Genomic DNA, 21,374 nt, shown 5'->3' on the forward strand with positions numbered 1-21,374 from the left:
CAGTGGACTGCTAAATACACCCATTTTTCCGTGCGCGGCTCTGGACAGGTGATTAGCATAATTAGAGGCGAGCGGCCCATACATATGGTAATGGAGAGGGGAGTAAATGGCAGCTGTGGTGTAAAATTTGTGTCAGGGGTCAGCAGGGCTGCATGGGGGCATTGTGCTACAGCTGCGGGTCAGAGCCTCTCTCTTTCCTCCCTCTCCCTCTCCCTCTTTCTCTCTCTCTCTCTCTCTCTCTCTACCTACCTCTCTCTCCTTACTACACCCCCCTCCAACCCCTCTCTCACTTTGTGGAGCCCCCTGTCAACTTCAGATCTCTCCTTATCTTCTCGTGGAGTCCTGAGAGCTGGAGGCATTTCAGATGTGTGCCTTTCTGGAGCAGACAGGGTCACCGTCTCTCTCTCTCTCTCTCTCTCTCTCTCTCTCTCTCTCTCTCTCTCTCTCTCTCTCTCTCTCTCTCTCTCTCTGTGTGTGTGTGTGTGTGTGTGTGTGTGTGTGTGTGTGTGTGTGTTTAGTTCCAAAGTGCAGGTTGGACTCTTGTGCTGCCAGCAGAACCCCCTGTGATACTCGTATTGCTAATTATGTATGATGTCATGAGTATGTGATTTGACTGGAAACGAGAGCGTGGGACGAAGAGCATTGGAGTGTTTTGGCCCTGATCAGTGGAAGTGAACTGACGAGAGGAGAAGGAGGAGAAGATTGACTGGCAGAAGTGTGGAGACCTTAAGTGTCGCTCTTTGCTTGAGAAAGGAAACATCATCGCAGGGCTGGCAGCGCATCCAAGGCAGCCTGGCCAGGGAGGGGAGAACAAGTGGAGACACGAGGGGGAAGTCGAGAGGGAAGGTGGACGCTGGCGAGGGACAGGTTCAGCCATGTGTGGCAGTTGGCATCGTCGTTGGGGGGTCGTGTGGAAGAACAAGGGTCTGTGCCATTCTGACCTCGCTCTGGGGACCTCGCTGGCCACCACAGGGGGTCTCGCTGAGTTTGTATGTAATCCAGCTAATCCCGTCCGTAACACAGTCCCCCCCCCCCGGGAAAAAAAGCACACTCCAACTGCTCAGTCCTTGCAGATGACTCCCCTGTGCAGAACATGACGGGCTCTCTCTCTGTCTTTCTCTCTCTCTTTCTCTCTCTCTCCTCTCCACCCTCCACCCACGCACTGGAACCCTCCCCTGTACCACAACCCTCCCCTTCTCCACCCGGCCGCCCGGGATCTCCACCACCACCACCACCACTGCCACCAACCAAGAGCAGTGCCACAGAATTAACCCCCCAGACCACAAGTCCTCCACCCCAGAGGGACGGCAGGATTGGCCTGGGGAGGCACGGCCCCCGGGAGCCATGGCTGTGTGGTTGGGAAGGAGGCGGGCGGATGGGTGGGTGGGTGCATGGGTGGGTTGTGGCCCAGTGTAACGTGGGGGCCTATCGTCTGAGGCTCTGTGCCTTTTGTATTGAGCCCTTCTGCAGCCTTGAGAGGAAAGCCTATCAAAAGGCACCGGGCCCCTCTGAATGGTGAGAATGAGGATTGTGGGCTTTAAAAAAGGGGGCCCAATGTCAGCTCACTGAGAATCCTCTCCTGTGTGTGTGTGTGTGTGTGTGTGTGTGTCTGAATAAAAAAGGGAGGGGGGCAGGGGTTAATGTTATGCAACAAATGCAAGGCCCCTCATGAGGCTTCTGTGGAGGCTGACATATACACCCCATCCTTGTGCCACTCCCTCTCTGCCAGCTTTTGGAAAAATACTGGAGATGTTCAGTGCAGCGCACCCCACCCCACAAACCCTTCTCTCCTTATGTGGTGTGACTACAGTTTGTGAGATTATGTAAGCAATGCAAACAAATGTGGTTTTATAATTCACCTATGTGCTTAATGCAGCAAGCTTACGATGAGGGTTTGCAATTGCAAGTATAAACACTTATCGGATATGCTGTTTGTATACAACTGTGCCCCAAACAATTGTGATTTTTAACTTCTATGGATGATTAAAAAATATGTATATCTACTGAGTACTGCGAGCTCTACCTATATTCAGCCATTATGTTCAGAATCACTCTTTTGAGAAATATGCCTACAATGTGTTATTGCACTACACCAATTTTCCAACTCCACTCCAACATCAGTGTGTGTTGAGTTGCAGAGCTGGATCTAATGCCAGACTGCTGCCTGATGTTTGAGAAGTAGTGGTTACCCATCCTGAGTCAGTGCTTGTTATTGCATTTTTTGAATCTGTTTATTTGTTTTGTGAGCCACTCAAGTGCATGATGATGAGCACTTTAACACCACTGTTTTGGAAAATGTCTTCAAGGCACATTCTGTATACCTGTTTTTTATTTCTTTGTTTGTAGACTGTTCCTTTGTTCCTGCGTTGAAAAGGAAGCTGTATTTACATTATTCCACTTCTGGAAGAGATTGAGAAATATACTGCACACAACAACCAAGATAAACAGCAGAAGCAGATTTTACAGGCAAACAGATGGGGTAGCAGTCCCCATAGTGGCTCTAAGTGTCTCTTTTAGTAGTGCTTTTGAGTGTTCAGCTTAATTCAGGTCAGGTTTTTGCATCTCAGGGTTGTGCACAATTCGTACACGCAGAAAAAGAATGTCTATCCACCAGGAATCTACAGGGAACTGACAATATAAACTGTTGAGGCTGAGGTAATGCTGAGGCAATGCCGTAAAATGCGTTTTAAAGTGTGTTTGTGTTCGCTGACCAGTCCAGTTTAATGTCCAAATGAAACCACAGGTACTTGACTATTTCCACATCGACTCTCTCAATGGAGACAGGTAGCACAGGGGGCTTGGACCTCCAGAAGTCTACCACCATCTGTTTTGTCTTGGAGGTGTTCATCTGCTGATGGTTAGACCGTCACCACTTCACTTAGTCCTCCATTACTTCTGTGCTCCCCCTCCTGTCCTTCCCTAACACACCTCACGATTGCAGGGCTGTCAGAGTATTTTTGCATGTGGCATATCGCAGAGCTGTAACGGAAGTCAAGTCAGACATGGTGAACAGGACAGGAGAAAGGCACAGTCTCGGAGGAGCTTTCCCTCAGCCTGACAAACTGAGTTAGTCTGGTTATCCAGGACTCCAGGTGTGAGTCCCCCCATCCACTCATCTGCACCAGCTTGTGTCTCGGTAGGAAGGGTTGGATGGTGTTGAAAGCACTGGTGAAATCAAAGAACATCAAAGACCTTATATCATGAACATGACAGTGGAGAAAACAAAGAATCATCAAAGACCTAACTTGAATAATGTTTCACTTGGCACTTCACTTACCATATTTCTTTTTTAAAATAAGATGCTCAGGATGTCAAGACACAGTGGCACAGACAGGTGACTTTTTTAATTTTGTGTCATTAATATATCATATATCATAATGATATATATCATATATCATTACTAGGATTGATCCTGTCCGGACTTACCATGAGCTACTGCTAGCAGGTTGCTGAAGCACCTGCCCTTACTTCTGTTGACCTTGCAAACCGCAAGTGCAGCACAAAAACAAAAGAACGCAGAAACAGAATTCCCATTGCCTGTTTCCAGTCTACACACTCCCTCATCGATAAGGGACTCTTTGTGTGCCTGTTTGAAGTCCAAGTTTGTGAACGCTGCGCCTCTGAACAACGCTGCAAAGATGCGGTCAGCATTGGTGTGGAGGCGGCTGGCATCGGACTGTCCAGCTGTGTTTACAGAGCAGCCATGGTCCCCGAAGAGCCCTAGACAGGATTCGCTGTGGATTTTCTACAGAGCTTAGCTGACACATGTTGTCGTGGTGGTGTTGGGTGATTCGAGTGGTGGAAATGGGCAAGGAGAAAAAGACTGACAGATGTGATTTAGTCTTGTTTACGTTAACCAACTGTACATAGCAATGGAATGTGTGATGATTGTCTCGCTTCGGTGCGTCATGGCTGTGGTATTAGCAAGGCTTATTATGCAGGTGGCTCACTGTCCATCCTATAGTCTAGAGTGGACATAGTGGACACAGTGTATTGGGTGAAATATTGCAGGCAGAATGTAAGTGCTGTGTTGGAGCTTATGAACTTTTTAGACATTGATTGTCTAGGGCTGTCACAATGGTATTATTGGCTGTGGAGACTCTTTGTATGTTGTCTGTCTTGTCACAGAGACACAATCTTGAGAGTAATGCTCAAACAGCAACTTGATGATTACAGGAGGCACAGGTCCATCACAGAATATTTATTAGATTGCCAAATATTTGTCTTTTTGTGTGAAGGGTGGATGCTTATTTTTAAAGCCAGTGCTGCTATGCCATCGCACTGTCAATTAGTAAGCTGTATTTCAGCCTCAATCAGTCCGCTCCAGGCACACGTCAATAACATTCACCACAGGGGATGTGTGTGAGTGTGACTTTACTGTGTAGACTCAAGGCAGTTCGTGCTCTCCCCCCTTTTCTCAGTAATAGCAAACAGCTGCACGGAATCGACATTCCTGTGAAACATGGGGTCCCCCAAGGACGATAGTGGGGTTCGCGGCCCACCACCTGAATCCGCTTTACTTCCTCACTCCCAAGTCTCACCTGCTGTTCGGCCTGCTATGCATCTGATACACTTAGCCAATGGGGAGTCGGGGGGGTCTTGCAGACATCAAGCAGCAGAGTCTCAGCAGCCAAGCTGTTCTCCATAGTTAGCCTGAAGGTCAGGTTAGGTTCAGGTAGAGTGCAGCATAGATCGACTAACGTGAGCGCGGCCAGCCGCCGGTCAGGCCCCTATACGTGCCTAAACCAGCAGTGTAAAGCCAGGGTTCCAGCCGCCGGCAGTCAGGTTCGTCTGGTTTGGCATCACGTTTCCAATGATGCCTAAACCAGCAGTGTAAAGCCAGGGTTCCTCCCCGCAGCGCTGCAGCAGTATACATCTTTCCATGCGTTCGTCTGGTTTGTGCCTGTGGTGGGAGACCCAGGTGTTTATCATGTAGACTGTATGCTTGTATGTGGCTTACTATGCGTATCATGTAGACTGTATGCTTTTATGTGGCTTACTATGCTTATCATGTACTGTAGACTGTATGCTTGTATGTGGCTTACAATGCTTATCATGTAGACTGTATGCTTGTATGCCTACAACAGATAACAGTCCTCGGAAAATAAACAGCTATGTGAAAACACTGACAAATGAAGATAGGATGCAATTTGACATAGTGTTCCTGGCTTCCTGGCATTTGAAAATGAATTTCGAATAGATGATTTTTGTAGTTATTTGTTTAAGCTTTTTATTATTATTTGTTTTATGTTGAGCAGTGTGTCATGGCGCTGTGATTGTGGAGAGCAAGTGCTCTCGTGTAGACCTGTGGCTTTACCATGTGGCCTGCAATGTTTCATCCTCCCAAAAATGACCTAATGTGTAGAAAACTCATAAAATAAGGCAAAGCTGCAGTCCAAATTAATTTACTCTTTCATATCTGTTTTAATGCAGTTTGTAGTTTGTGTCGGGTTTTATGCAATGCAACATTAAATGTGAATAATATTGAGACATTTACTGTGGAAGAAGAACAACAAATCTACCCCACAGACATAAATCTTCCTCAGCCCAAATGTCTCTGCAAGCCATTTGCACTTACAGACTCTACTGCTGTTCCTGATAAGCAGTGACTAGGACCAACTGCCTAACTGTGGCATCCAGCGTCTTAGCAATGCACAGTGTCAGTCAGTGTAGAGAGATTATTTTGTATGTTGATTTCCAAAACGTTTCATTTTCCAAGCTAGTGTTTCTATGAGTGTCCAAGCTTTAATTGGATAACATTTTATAAGACAACAAACAAAAAAGAGAGCTGTATTAGTCCCAGTTGAAGTCTGCAAGTCTGAAGTCTACTGATCCTCCATTGGCATTTTTGCTTCATTTTTGCCACAGTTATCATCAAACTGTTATCAACAGTATCATTGATTTTTAAAGATGTCAATAAGTTCGGTCAGGTTCTGTGAAGAATGCTCAAGCTAATCCTAGATCAAGGAGTCCAATTATTTGTTCTCAGTTATGTTTATCTTACATTTAGTAATTCCTATTTCTATAGCGCAACATGACTAACACTAGTCATAAAGTGTGCCAGAGGAGCATATAACTCAGATCCTAAGCATATCATATGAGCTTACTTCTGTTTCAGATTGACTAGAGGGAGGGAGTTTACAGTTACCTTTATCAGTTACAGTTGTCTTTATCAGTGTAACTGTTACCTTTATCAGAGCTACACATTTGACAATCTGTTTACTTACAATTCTGTTTCTCCATGTATCTGGTGATGCTGACTTTAATGAATTCAGCCCTCAAATTCAGTCACAATCAAATGCAAATGTCTTCAGTTCCACTGGCTGGCAACATAAGATTTAAATATGTGACATTTTTAACAAAAGGTATCATAAAATTTTTGCAACCTTTACAGTTCAGTGGTCTTTGATTTTTCTGTTGACCTAGAGAATCTGTATCCATTCAAATGTGGGGTTGGTTAAGTTGAATAGGTGTTTTTGGAAGGGGTCTGAAGTGTATGTATGTGGATTTGCTGTGTGTAATTGGTCAAATTTCCACTTTGCCTTGTAAATGACTAGTATGTAATTGTTCAAAATGTCATTTGTTTAATCATATCACAACAGTTTAATGACACTGTGGTGGGGCTTGGAAAGTTCCTTGGCTTGTGTGTCGGTCAGGAATATTGCCTGTGTGGTCGCTCACCTCTGTCGACCTCGTCCGCAGATGGGGGCAGGGTGAACGAGGAGCTAAAGTACACACGGCAGAAGATCGGGGAGGAGGCCATGTTCAACCCGCAGCTCATGATCCAGACGCCGCGCGAGCAAGGCGCCAACGTCCTGACTCTGGAGGCACTGAGACAGCACCACGACTCCGCCCTCAAGGCCAGCCAGGTGCAGGTCTACATGTACAACAGGTAAGGGACAGACTCGCACACCTCCTCTGCTGAGGTCAACAAATATGACAATGCTGTTACACTCACAGAAATGATGGGCCTTTTTCTATACAAGAATATTAGACTCAAATGTTTTGTATGTGTGTATCACGTTTTGAAACTGTAAAATGATTTGTAACTGTAAAAATGATCCGTACAAGTAATTGTCAAAATTACAAATATGCCCAACACTTACAAATCTATTCTACGGGTACGGATCGGTTTTACAGCTACAAATCATCCTACAGTTACAAATATTTTACCATTACAAAAATATTCTACAATTACAAATCAATAATCTACGCACAAAAAGTTTTCCAACAGTTAAAAATCTTTTCTGCAGACACAGACTTTTGCACCACCTTAGGGATGAGAAGCGTCTCATATGTACAGTATTGTGTGCGTGTATCAGGATTTGTAACTGTAAAAATGATTTGTGATTTAACAAAAAAATAACACAAACGATTTTAAGTATTACTCATTATTTCCTTCACTTACAAATATATTCCTCAGGTACTAAACCTTCCACAGTTGCTGTTTTTCAATTACGAAGCTATTCTGCCATTACGAATCTCTGCTGCTCGCACAATTTTCTGCAAGTACACTGATTGGTTAGTGAATATAGATTCTTGATTGGCTAGCCAAACCTGAGCATCGCCATTGGCTATTCAACAGGAAGTGCCCGAATCGTCTCAAAAGTACTTGTGTACTTGCAGAAAATACTTGTGCGAGCAGCAGAGATTCGTAATTGAAAGTAATTCGTAATTTTCAAGCACACTTTACAAAATAACTGGAAGATATGGAAGATGGAGCTTTTGACCCATGCTATAGTGACACACTGGATCGTTGAGACTAGCAATGAGCGCTGTTTGAGCCACAAAACACAGGGTTTTCACATTAGAGAAGACAGACATGTCGATTGAGGTAGACCTCAATGAGTAGCATTAAGTTATTAAATTGTTATCATTATGAAATAATTTAATGTAATGGCAGGGATTAGCAGAAGCCAGTTCTAGCGCCTCAAGAAAAACCCAGAAAAAACTGAATTTGAAGAGTTGAATTATGTTGCCAGGGGCCTGAATGTTTGTACAGGTGAAATGGTAATCACGGAAATCCATTCAAACCCTCATTATACCTTATTCTTTGTTTCAGGCAATGGAATTTAGAACATTTGTGTTACAAATCAGCAGAAATTGTGCCCGAAAACAATCTGTTTGCTCGGGTGAGTAATTGACAACATCCTCTGAGTGATTCTGAAACATCTGTGTACATAGGATACGCCCACCCCCCACCAACTTATTTATAAGCAGCTCTTTGTTGCAAGATCTTTTTCAACCCCTAATCTTAACCGTTAAAAGCTTCTGAAAACTGGTACAAACTATTTTTGTGTGTGTGTGTGTGTGTGTGTGTGTGTGTGTGTGTGTGTGTGTGTGTGTGTGCATGTGTGTGTGTGTCTGTGTGTCTGTGTGTGTGTGTGTGTGTGTGTGTGTGTGTGTGTGATTGTCACACATTTCCCACTAACTGAACCAGTGGCTTTGGCATTTGCTATTTATCAAACATCAGAAAGTAATGCACGTCCATGCATGTGTCATTCTCAGATATTCGAAAATCTTCACCCCTGCCTCATCATCACGCCATTGGACTGCTTTTGGGAAGGTGCGAAGCTACAGCTGGGCTATGTATATCTCCCGTAAGTCACGTCTCATTATCCTTTTCCAACTGGTTTGCCTTAATCTCTTTGTTGTCACACACACACACACACACACACACACACACACACACACACACACACACACACACACACACACACACACACACACAGCACAAAGAACCAGTGATAAGTCACCTCAGGATGGATTGTAAAGAAAAAGGGGAAAGAAAGAAAAAATCCCTCCTGTGTAAGAGAGCGAGCTCCGTAATCAAGGCCTCTTTTATGAGGGCTGAGCCGCAGGCATGCATGAAAATGGCTGACTTATAAATTCATCGGAGGGCCACCCAAGAAATCCCCACACACACACACACACCCCACCAGCTCTGTTTTTTAGCAAGTCATTGCCAAACGGGCAGTTTGTAGTTTCACCCTTACCACTGTCTAGATGCGACGCACCGCGGGTGCATTATGAATCTGTCAGCTGCTCACGTTCACACATAAAACATTACAGCTTAAAAAGCCACTTGTGCTTCTGTTTGGTTGATTGCTCATCTTTGTCCTGCTGTTTTTGAAGGTATTGTATTGGACGCATCCCAGCATTCTTTGTATTTTGAGCTAGCCATTGACCTTTGTAAACTCTTCTCTCGAGTTTTACTGAGTTTCTTCAACATTATTGCCAATCTGCTCTGAGATGCAGAGCAGAGGATCTCTCTCTGTATCTGTCTCTCTCTCTCTCCCTCTCTCTCTCTCTCTCTCTCTCTCTCTCTCTCTCTCTCTCTTTTCCTCCCCTGATGGCAAATAGGGACTTTAACAGTGTTCTAGTTGGAAGCACTGGAATAATGTCTCAAGCCTGGTTAAACACACACAAAGTGCTGTGGAGCTCGGAGAGGGGGCCAGAGGAGCCTCGCATGGTGTGACAAACACAGGAGGAGAAGAGAGAGAGAGAGAGAGAGAGAGAGAGAGAGAGAGATAGAGCGTGAGAGAAGAGAGAGAGGCGAGAGAATAGAGGGAGGGAGTGGGGGAGAGAGAGTAGGCAAGATTTAGAGGTGATTTGGGAGGAGAGGGAGAATAGTTTGGCTAATAGGGACTGTAAGTATTTAAAAAAAAACATGTTGCAGATGAGGCGCCATCACGCCGCATTAAAAGTTATACAAACAGAAAGTTAAAGGCTCAAAAGTTACTCTCACAAGAAACAAAGTACTTTCAACAAAGTAATTCATTATTCAGCAGTTTAAAATATAGATCATATATAGATCATTTCAGTTATATGGACAACTGAAAGGGTTTAATCTGTGTTTATGGTGGCACAAATAATTCCATGGAGGTATGAAGGACCACTTCAGGATAAATACTGTATCTTTATGTCTTTTAAATGACAGATATAATATTGAGAGATGTGGGATGTGAAGGTGTTTACGTAAATAAATAAACAATCACAAACCAATCATCCATTTGATATGTATTTTGTTTTTGGAAATCAATCCACCAGTAATGGATAAACAAGTGGACCTGAGGGAGGATGCGCGTGGTAGGGTAGCTATCTCACAGCTATCTCAGCTATCTGTGTGTCCTGTTGTGTGCTTTGTGTCACCTTGGCTTGTGAATAGGTGTCTTTAAAGTGTGTGACTGTGTCAGTGTGGGCCGAATTGCTTTGTGCGCTGTGATACTTGTGATGTGCTCACAGCTTTTGGGGTGGTCTTTTCCCTTTTCCCTAATACCTCCACCCTATCTCACTGATGGTGTAGTCCAGGCCCACCTTGTCCAGTTCTTTTATTTTGTTTGATGTGCATCTTCCTTCATCTCTGTCTTGCCATCTATTTAACAAGTCTGCAATCAAATCCATATTTTGGATAGAACAGTCTGTATTTCCAGTGCACCCTGGGTCTGTGCCTTAAGTCCTGCCTATTTATCCACAAGTAATGAATAAACAAGGATGGATGGCATCAATGGATCATTTTCTGTTGTGTACCAGGGGACACTACGTGTGTTTCTGCAGTGTTGACGTGTCCCTGTCCTCTCCTCTCCTCTCATCCCCATCAGCGGGAAAGGAGCACCAACTCAGTGGACCAACTTAAACCCAATGGAGTTCCTGGCTGAGCTGAAGCCCATGAACATAGATGTGGACAGCTGGGTAGAGCTGCTGGAGAACGCCGGCGTGGGCCAGGGCTACATGGACCGGCCGTGCCTGAATCCCAAAGACCCCGACTGTCCCCCCTCTGCACCCAACAAGAACGACTCACAGGTGGGTCACCCCAAAGTTGGAGGCATAGGCGGGGTTTGCCACTCTGCTCCCAGCTTGGCAAAGCCTCCAGGCAGCTATTTCAGTCAAACAAAATCAGACTCCTATCTAAATGAATGGGAAGAGACTAAAACACTACCTAGAATGGCCAAACAGATGTTTGACAGTTCACATAAACAGCATCAACTTTGTAAATGTTAAAATAAAGTTAAAAAAAAGTTTTGGTTGTTTACTTACTGCATATGTGCCACATTTTGCTGCACAGTTATTGCAAAGTAACGGTGGAAATAAAACAAATGTTCAGGTGAGATAAACGTCAGTTGTGCCTTTTCCAACTGACTATGCGACTCGTTATGAAACAGGACTTCCTGCTACAGATCCATCATCTTTAGCATTACATTTCCCCCTATTCATTTTAGTGATTTGTGATTTGTCTACTCCCTTTTAATGTCTCTGGTTACACACACACACACACACACACACACACACACACACACACAGGACCCAGCAGCACACAGAGGTCGCATTGTGTGTTTGTTTTGACCTAGTAATGGAAAAAAGCAAGTGGCCGGCGCTGAGCTAAACTGCTCTTAATTGTCCACCAGGCCCTCAACCTCGACATTGGCCACATCCTCGCAGGTGGGTGTCACGGCATCTCCAAGAACTACATGCACTGGCAGGAGGAGCTCATCATCGGAGGGACCATCAAGAACGGAAGTGGAAAACTGCTAAGGTACGTCCAGCGAAACACACCTGTCAGGGCAGAGGACCGGAGGGGCAACGAACGCAAATGGAACAGGCACAGGGAGAGCCAGGGGATTAAATGTGTGTGTGTGTGTCTGTGTGTGTCTGTGTCTGTGTCTCTAGGAGTGTGTGTTTTTCAGTGTGTGTGTGTGTGTGTGTGTGTGTGTGTGTGTGTGTGTGTGTGTGTTCCGTGTTCCGGGGGGACTCCAGTTGTGTGGCTCCAAGCAGGTTGAGTGCGTTCAAGTGCTGTAAATCTTGGGGCCATTAGCAGATTCCACTGAAATTGTAGAGGTCCCAGCTGTTCCGTGTCAACCCCAAACCATGCCAAATGAGGGCAGGCAGGAGACAATGACATAGAGGAGCCCCTGTGTGGAGGAAAACAACAAAAAAAACATGCACAGCCAGACTGCTTTCTGTGTGCGATAAACTCTTCACATGCTTACATTAAACTTATAAAAACGATAAACAACTACTTATATTATTTGGGGCCAACAACTCGTGCTGTAGATAAGTTGCATCGCAGCTCAACGTAGCGGCGACCTGAAGTTGTGCGCAAACGCGGTCAAAGACCGACTTTGTTCTGCCTAACACGCATATCTCACCAAGAGCCGAGTGTTGGTTTGTGTTGGTGTTGGCAGGACAGACATCATGCTGCTTTTCATTTTAGTATGCGGAGGCAGTATGGCAGCCCAATGGGTATGTGAGTCGGCCCTCCGGGCCACTCAGGCAAATAGAGGGGCTGTTTTCTCAGCTGCTGAGCGTTGTCCATTTTCAGGTCTGACTTCCCTCTTAAGAATAGTTGTTGGTGATGAACTGCTTTTTCCACCAAAATTGGCCCTTAAATCATGCTTATGATCTATGAATGAGTGGAAGATGAGGGAGATAGAGCGTGGACGTATAGCACATACAGTATCTGAGGACACAACAGGGTTAGAATATCATTCAGGGGTGCGTTTCTCAAAACCATTGTTGCTAACCTGTTAGCAACTTAGTTGATTGGCAATGGGAAATTGCATTGCAACCAACAAGGTTGCTAGTTTATTACTTTTTGTCTTGAATAGGGGCTGGGAAACAGACATTATGGATATTAAGGAAGCTCATGCATAATACAGAATCATTTTTGTTGGACAAAATTTTGTGGATAGAGCGACATTAAAATCTCGAGGTTACAGAAACTTACCATGAGCATTAAAAAGCATCTTTGCGGCTGTCTCTTTGTTTCAGTGCCCAAGCCCTGCAGACCATGTTTCAGCTGATGACCCCTAAGCAGATGTACGAACACTGGAAGGACCGGCACGGAATCGAGGCCCTGAACTGGAATAAGGACAAAGCAGCCGCCATCTTGGAAGCCTGGCAAAGGAGATACTCTGAGGTGCGTGGGTGCTCAACATGTTGCTTAACGTGGGGTTCAATTCATCGGAGTTATCCTCAACTATAGTGTAGTGTTTTGATCCAAGTCAGGACACAAACTCAGATTGTAGCAGTAGTGATCAAGGGATTTTTTGCAGAAATATACACTATCTGACTATCTGTAATTTGCTTTGCTATTTATTTAGATTATTATTTACTATTTTGTTGTTGATCCAACAAAGAGCTACACAAGTCAATGATTGGTCGCTTAGTTCCTGACCACAGGTGGAAAAAAAATGACCACCCACCACCCACTTGAAAAAGGAAAGAAGACATTGTTTTCTGGACTTTGTTTGACACATGCGATCTATATGTGTGTGTGTGTGAGGGGTGGGTTGTATTTCACTCAGCGGTTTTGGAGAAGTGACCTGAGGACCCAGCTGCTCTGGCTTTGAAAAGGGAACGAGGATAAAGATCACTAGCAGGCCATGGCGCCTCACCCCACAGCACATCTGTACAGATGTTCCGACACCAGATAAAGACCATGACGTCGAAACGTGTCCTTATTTGCCATCATCCAGCATGTGATTTGTTATGCCTACAACAATTCCCGAATGACGTCTTCCTGTTTTAGAATGTCTTGTTTTTCAACGAGAAAGCCCTTAGATTGCTAGTCACACAAAGCCTTGGTCTTGTTGAGCCTCTCATGTTCAGTGAATGACCTGAAAGGAACTGAAGCCTCTAAAACGGCTCACAAATTAGGGGACTGTAGATGCCACTTTTGTAGCCAGTGGAATTAGGATTCAGAGCAAGCAGAGCAACAGTCAACAATTTATAAACACATAATAGGTGCTAAGTTGATTTATCACTATTAGCTGTAACAATGATATTAATTCCAGAAGAAGATTACATCTGTTTTGGTATGTCAAGACTGACGGTATGGAAAATAATTCATAGGTAAACATAGGTATTGTTGATGGGCTCAGATGTTGACCATGAAGACTTTCCTCCACGTTGTGAGTCCCCTGAGGAGTTACGAGCTGAAAGACGCTGCCTGTAGTTATGAGTGAAGTCATTCAGCTGCTAGCAGTTCTGTCTGCCCCTCCTCCATGCTTAGCCACACTTCACACATAGCCTTGCAAGACGACACCCCAGTGTCTACACCCCAACACGCACACACACACACACCACACACACACACACACACATACACACACACACACACACACACACACACACACACACACATGCACACACACACACACACTCAAGACTCTCTCTCTCTCTCTCTCTAGCACACACACACACCATCCACCACACACACACACACACACACACACACACACACACACACACACACACACACACACACACACACACACACACACACACACACACACTCACACACACACACACACACACACACACACACACACACACATACACCTTTCCTGCAGACAAGGTCAGCTCTGTAATAAAGCGCCCCCCACTCCTCTGTGAGTGTGCTCCCCATCCCGGGCAGCAGTGCAGTGTGTGGCTGGAGCCTGCCTCAGATGCCGCGCCGCGCCGCGCCGGGAGGGTAAAAAAAACACACGGGGCGGCCCCCCGCTGTCTGGAAAGCATTAAGGCGCGCCACAGCGGAATCTTTTTTCGCAGCTGCTGTCCCATTGGTGACTGGTGTGTGACATCATCCGCTGCGCTCGATGTGTTTCGAGGCCCTGACCTTGGCTTGGTACGGGGGGTACCGCTGAGAGCTGGGGAGACAAGACACACACACACACACACACACACACACACACACACACACACACACACACACACACACACACACACACACACACACACACACACACACACACAGACACACACACACACACACACACACACATTCTCTATCTCTCTCTTTTCTCATCCTTTCTCTCCCTGTTTGTTTAGTCTTTGTTCTGCTCCTCAACTCTGTTTGTGGATATAGGGGTCAGCAGAATTTTTTGACTTATTTCCCGTCTGTAATGAGAAGATATTTGGAAAAAAAAATGACTGAGGTCTAGAATTCTCCCTTCCATCCCAAACTCATTCAGCACAAAAGCGTTTTGTTGCCAAAACATTTTTGTTTCTTTTTAAGGATGACATTGTGTAGGCTGTGTGAGAAAACTTTTATGTTCCTTGTCTTCACTGTTGAAATGCATGTTTGTATACCATCTTGAAAGTAAAGAAGGGATTTCTACAGTGGCTAGAATCCACCTTCTGGATGGAATTATCAAGAAATGCTAATATCAATATCAATTGAATAATGGCAAATAAACATGCAGTCTCATACACCCCACAGCAACTGCAAAGTAAACATTCATTTCTGAAACAATAACGGCTCCCCTTCTTGTACATCCCCCCCCCCCCCCCCGGACCTCCAGGCTGTTCAGCAGAGTGTCCCCGTCAACTCCTCCCAGAAAGTGCTCACCTTCACCACCACCACCCTCGAGGACATCCTCAAGTCCTTCTCCGATGTCAGCGTCATCCGCATCGCCAGCGGCTACCTGCTAATGGTAAGGCATCCCCCATTCTCCTCTTACATGCCCAGCAGCAAGAGGAGGGTCAAGGGAGCGGGGTTTAGGAGACGCGTCTTTATTGTTTGGGATATGTCAATAGACAGGCGTCTTCATGTGTTACTCGGGACATTTTTGCAATGGCTATTTATGTTTATTTCAGCCGGCCCCAACAGTCTGATTTAAAAATAGATTTGAAGAAATCGATTTAAAATAGATTTGAACACTTAACCACTGAAAAACTATTATCAGCATTCTTGGAACTAATATTTTATATTTCCTTGAATAAATGCCTCCTTATATAAGTCGTGCTGTCCACTCTAACCTGGTTTACCCTGCTGTGCCACCCCCACCCCACCTCTCCCTCCTCCACTACCTCAGTTGGCCTATGCCTGCCTGACCATGCTGCGCTGGGACTGTGCCAAGTCCCAGGGTGCCGTGGGGCTGGCGGGTGTCCTGCTCGTCACCCTGTCCGTGGCAGCAGGGCTGGGCCTGTGTTCTCTCATCGGGATCTCCTTCAACGCCGCCACCACTCAGGTACGCAAGTTTGCCGCAAACACGACCGACGCACAAAGGACAGTTGTGTTATTTCTGATAAACGACGACTCTACAGGATGTGATGTTTTTGATGACGAGTGTAGCTTGATCTTAGGTTGATCTTAAAAGAATATGTCCTTCTTGTCCTTCTTGCCACCTACATCTGTACTTTCTCTGTTTTTTTTTAATATAACCTGACAGTCAAGTAGCTTCCGTCGGTATGCATCTTGTTGCGTGTCCCGCTCTCAAAGCAACCCTACTTTCCTTACGTTCTAGGTGTTGCCATTTCTGGCTCTGGGCGTGGGTGTGGATGATGTCTTTCTCCTGGCCCATGCCTTCAGCGAGACTGGGCAGAACAAGAGGATCCCATTCGAGGTGAGATGGACCTTCATATCAACGTGTGAAATGTGCACACTTACTCACTCACGTCACAAATGTGCACACTTACTCACTCACGTCACTGTCCTCCTACCTAAGCCGCTGAAAGGGACAACAATTCCAAAGTGTTCTGAAACCCCCTTTTATACTAATATGTGTGTGTGTGTGTGTGTGCTGTGTGTGTCTGCCTGTGTGTACCCTGTCGTTATCGCTCACATCATGGAATGTGCAGGTACCTGTCCCTGCCTGTGATGCAACTTCAAAACTGGCCACGCTTGAGCGATCAAAGTGCCCCCTCCCCACTGCACCCCCCCCCCCACCCCACCTACACACCCCACCTACACACCCACACACACACACACACACACACACCCCCAGTGGCATGTGAGTCACAGCAGTGTTGCACATCTGTGCACCTTTAGCTCAGTTTTCCAAAATGCAAAGCAAAGGGGACAGGTGTTGTCTTGTTTCATGTTATGTTGCCAGTGTTGGTATTATGAGAGAGGTGCCTTTGTTGGATTCCAGTAATCCCCCCCCTCCTCCCTTAAAGTTTCTCCTCCCCCCTTCTCTCCCCCCCTCTCTCTCGTCTGTGTTCCCACCCCCTCTTCCTGTTCCTCTCCCCGCCACTGATTCCCCATCTCCCTGTGCCCTGCATGGTTGAGATGAAAAGTAAATAGTTCCCTCTGGAAGGGGAAAACATGATCCCTCTTGTCTTAGGGGCACAGGATGAGCCGCGCTGTGTGTGGGCCTGCACGTCCTCAACACTTTAACAAAGAGACCGCAGATGTGTGTGTGTGTGTGTGTGTGTGTGTGTGTGTGTGTGTGTGTGTGTGTGTGTCGGTCTGTTTGTGTGTTTGTGTGTACGCATATCTTTGTGGTGTGTTTTCATATCCACAGCTCTGTGGGGTAGCAAAGAATCTGAAGAGTCTGTCTGTGGGAGTTGGTGTGTGTTAGGGGTGAGGGTGGGGGTGGGGGGTGGGGTCTGTTGTGTTTGTCCTCGAGGGTGGAGTTTGGTAAGGTTTGTGGTGTCTTTCAAAAAACTCTTATGATGACTAGAGATGAAGAACAAAATGGCACCTATCCTTATAGCGTGGGCATGAGCATATCATGAATGTGGCTCCGAGCTGTTTCGGCGGTCGGTTTTAGGGGTGGGAGGCAATTAAGCATTTTCTCCATCTTAAAAGCCACATAACTGTGGATTAGAGCAGAAAGCCTTTATGCAGAGCTGGGATCATTATGCTGTCACTGTGAATTCAGTGATACGTGGCTTTCTCTCGTTCAAAGAGAAGGTTTAAATTAACCCACACAATTGAGCACATTTAGCAGGCTGTTCTAACGGGTCTTTCCTTCTTTTCTTTCTTTCTTTCTTTCTTTCTTTCTCTTTCTTTCTTTCGTATTTTTTTCTTTCATACTTTGTTCTTTCTTGTTTGCTTCCATTTTTACAGACTTATCTGTTTTCTTTTATTTCATTGTAACATTCTATCCATTTGTTCCAGTGTTCCAAATCAGTGTTTGACTCTATTTGGGCTGTAGAGATTTACACTTTAAGTTTCTAAAAAGAAACCTCTTTCCTCATTCACCAGTTGGTAAATGAGAACAATCGTCAATGCCCTAAATTACTATCGAGCTAAACGTCCAGATGATGTTTTCCAAAGGGAATACTACTGTTGAGCAATTTTAATGTTTTTTTTTTGTTAATTGTGTTGTGGTCTTAGGATTCTCAGCACAAATCTACAGATTTGCTTTTACACTTATTAAAAGTGGCACAACAGCAGATATATATCTTTTTAAACACTGTGGTTTGCATTTCAATCACAGAAATCAAGTTGTTTGTTTTTTGCCTGTAGAGTAGCTGTGCTGTGTGGGTGTTGTTTGGCTACATCCTTATGGCATTTATCACTGTTGTGTGGAGTCTGGTGGTGTAGCTCCACCTTATAGCAATCCTGGTCTTGGCTTGTTCCAAGTCAAACAGAATACACACACACACACACACACACACACACACACACACACACACACACACACACATATGCAAGGTACATCAGAGCTTTCATGTTACAGCAAACAGAATACTTGCATGTTAAGAAGGCAACGTTGGCTTCATCAAGAAAGCTCAAACAATATCCCAATTTCTTTCCGCTTTCGCCTCCTAAATCATCACAGTGTTTTGTAACATAATATTCTGGCCCAAAACAGCGTAACGCACACTTTACCATTTTGGAAAGAAGTGCGCATTTCAGAGCGTGTGTGCTTTGGCCAAAGCCATTCGCGTCTGTGGCGATCCTGTTTGCTGACTGTGTGAAGTCGCTGTTTTCTCCCTTGGCCGCTCATGCTGACGACGGCAAATAGCGGCCTGCTCCGTCCTTGTTCCCCGCCTTCGTTTGCACGCCGCGCTTTGGGAGATGTTGACGTTGGTGGCTGCCGTTCATCTCGCCACACCGACCGCATTGTTTAGACACCTGCTGGAGTGGCAGGTGACCTTGTGAATGTTGGCGTGAAGGTCACAGAGGCCCTGCACCCGATATGTACAAACGGAACAGCTTGGTCAGGAGATAGGTGCTGAGTCTGTTGACCACTGTGTCAAGGGTTCATGCAGGGACGCCATGAATCCACTAAAGAACTTAGCAAAACTCAACAAGGACCACAGATGTGTGTGTGTGTGTGTGTGTGTGTGTGTGTGTGTGTGTGTGTGTGTGTGTGTGTGAGAGCGCGTGTGTGTGTCTCATCCCATTGGCCTATATGGAGTTGACAGACTTTTAGACAATCAGTAGCCGGTCCAGAAGAGAGCTACTGTCTACCTCATCAATGATAAGAATAAGAATATATGTAATGTAATGGAAATATTCTGTATTTTGGACCTGTGTGTGTGTGTGTGTGTGTGTGTGTGTGTGTGTGTGTGTGTGTGTGTGTGCGCGTGTGTGTGTGTGTGTGTGTGTGCGCGTGCCATACATATCATGTGACTCTGCGTGTGTGTGCTCTGTGGCAGGACCGCACTGGCGAGTGCCTGAAGAGGACAGGTGCCAGCGTGGCTCTCACCTCCATCAGCAATGTCACCGCCTTCTTCATGGCGGCACTCATCCCCATCCCAGCTCTCCGCGCCTTCTCGCTACAGGTCAGTGTTTTCAGGTTTTCAGTGTGTGTGTGTTTGTGTGTATTAAACTTATGTGGTCCCTTGCAGCCAATGTGTCATTTCATAACAGTCAAACATGTACAGGATGTGATAAGTTTGTGAGATTTGTAGAAAGTGCTACAGAGATGAAGAGAGAGATGAAGAGAGAGAGAGAGAGTGAACAAGAGACTTCCCTTCCCTTCCCGTCCCCTGCCCGCCCCGATGGCCTGACTAGCAGCCTGCCCTGCTCGTGTCCCTCCAGATTGAGGCTCTCTCGGCAGGGGTATCTATGACAAGGGGGGGGAGGGGGGGGTGGTTAGAGAGCTGGAGGTCGTGGTGCTGGTGGTGGTGGTGGCCGGTTGGTTGGGGAGGGTGGATGGGGGTCAGAGGAGAGGAGGGCAGGGGAGTGATTGTGGCATCTGCGTGGGAGGTTGTTAAGCAGTGCGAGGTCCTAGCGTGACTCGCATCTGTCCTTAATTTATGAATGACCACATTGGGCAAAAGAGCAACCTGGCATGTTTTTCTTTGTTTTTTTTTTTCTTTCCTTTCTGTTTTTTCTCTCCTTTCTGTCGGTTCTGTTCCGAAGTGGAACCGGCCTTTTAATTGAGTTCACGCAGGTTAAATGCCAGGGCCTGATTTAGTGAGGGTGGCAGTAAAGTAATGACCACTGGTACGGGCCCCCTCCAGCCAGATGCCGGTAAAGGAGGCTAAAGGTGGCCTTTTGCTCTGAGCAGATCCACGAACACCTCGGGGTCTGCCCTCGCAAGCGTGAGTACGGAGATGGATTAGGGGCAATGAGAGCGTGGGTCTAACGGGCTGGCCCTCTGCTTGCACTGGAGTGAATGAGTGAAAGCGTGGCTGTGTGAGTGTATTGTCTGTGCCCGTTGCCCCTTTGAAATGCAATACTCCAAAGCTGGTTTTCTGAAATAGGTCTCCATCTGTGCACACACATCCAGATGTCTCCTAGATGTTTGGTTGTTATCGTTATTGACCCACAAAGAAATTTACTTGGATTAAAATTCAAAAAAAAAAAAAATAAGATTGAGCAAAGAACTTTAATCTATCAACCATGGCATGGTTCCAACAATGTTGCATATTCAAATTATTTCAATTCTCAGATTTAGTCTTGTATCTGGCAGATGGTATCTCAAGACACTATAATAAAGCCTAACTTGTGTGGAGCTTCAATAGTTTTTGTAATGTTTGCCTGTGAGGATCTGTGAAGTGTGTCCAGTCGTCTGTGGCTGTAGAGATTTGTTCCAACACTAATGGCTGTGTGAAGGTGTCTCTATCAGCCCATTAAAATGTGTCCGTGGTGGGAGGTGTTGACCAAAAGCTTTGTCTCGTTGGACCGTGGAGTTAGCATGACTTATAGGTCCGCCTCCCACTCCTCCACCCCCAGCCCCCCCCCCACCCCCACATACTTTCTCATTCTACGCGACCTCTGAACTTGCGGTGAGGTGAACTCACCAGCGCCCTTGCAAAAGCCGCACAGCTGCGGAGAGCCCCAAATCTCGCCACCCCCCCTCCACCACGACCCCCCCCACCCTTTCCTTCCCCCACCCTTTCCTAAAAAGCTCCACAGTCTCAAATCAAGACCGGCACGCTCTGTGGCCATCAGTGTTAAGGTCAAATGACGTTTCAGCTAACCTAGCCGGGCTATCACCCTGAGCTCTGTTACTCAGGGGGAGGGAGAACGCCTGGTGCACTCCCGTCTGAATGGCTGTGGCTATTTCACAATGGGACTGCTGAAGTAGTGATTTGGCTCTGAGAAGCCTGTGTGGGAGGTTTGTCCTCACACATTTGTGGGTGCCGAGTGTGTGTGTGTGTGTGTGTGTGTGTGTGTGTGTGTGTGGCCGCAATAACACACACAGAGCCCGAGGTGGGAAAGACCACACAGGCAAGATGTTAGTCAG

The 21,374-nt window shown here is 46.0% G+C and overlaps 1 protein-coding gene across 2 annotated transcripts in view; it reads left to right on the top strand.

The window, feature by feature from the left end:
* The window catches only part of ptch1 (patched 1), a 52,386-nt gene that overhangs the window by 7,331 nt on the left and 23,681 nt on the right, over window positions 1–21,374 (top strand). For both annotated transcript variants that reach the window (XR_007192703.1, XM_048236820.1), the window contains exons 3-12: window positions 6,703–6,892; window positions 8,063–8,132; window positions 8,509–8,600; window positions 10,602–10,803; window positions 11,406–11,533; window positions 12,769–12,916; window positions 15,303–15,434; window positions 15,816–15,971; window positions 16,248–16,346; window positions 19,336–19,461. Coding sequence is in view for 1 of the 2 variants with exons in the window: in XM_048236820.1 (XP_048092777.1) it covers window positions 6,703–6,892; window positions 8,063–8,132; window positions 8,509–8,600; window positions 10,602–10,803; window positions 11,406–11,533; window positions 12,769–12,916; window positions 15,303–15,434; window positions 15,816–15,971; window positions 16,248–16,346; window positions 19,336–19,461 (1,343 nt within the window). In the remaining variant the exon portion in view is untranslated. The remainder of the gene's footprint in view (window positions 1–6,702; window positions 6,893–8,062; window positions 8,133–8,508; window positions 8,601–10,601; window positions 10,804–11,405; window positions 11,534–12,768; window positions 12,917–15,302; window positions 15,435–15,815; window positions 15,972–16,247; window positions 16,347–19,335; window positions 19,462–21,374) is intronic.

The sequence above is a fragment of the Alosa alosa genome, chromosome 24 (genome assembly GCF_017589495.1).
Source record: "Alosa alosa isolate M-15738 ecotype Scorff River chromosome 24, AALO_Geno_1.1, whole genome shotgun sequence".
Lineage (NCBI taxonomy): Eukaryota > Metazoa > Chordata > Actinopteri > Clupeiformes > Clupeidae > Alosa > Alosa alosa.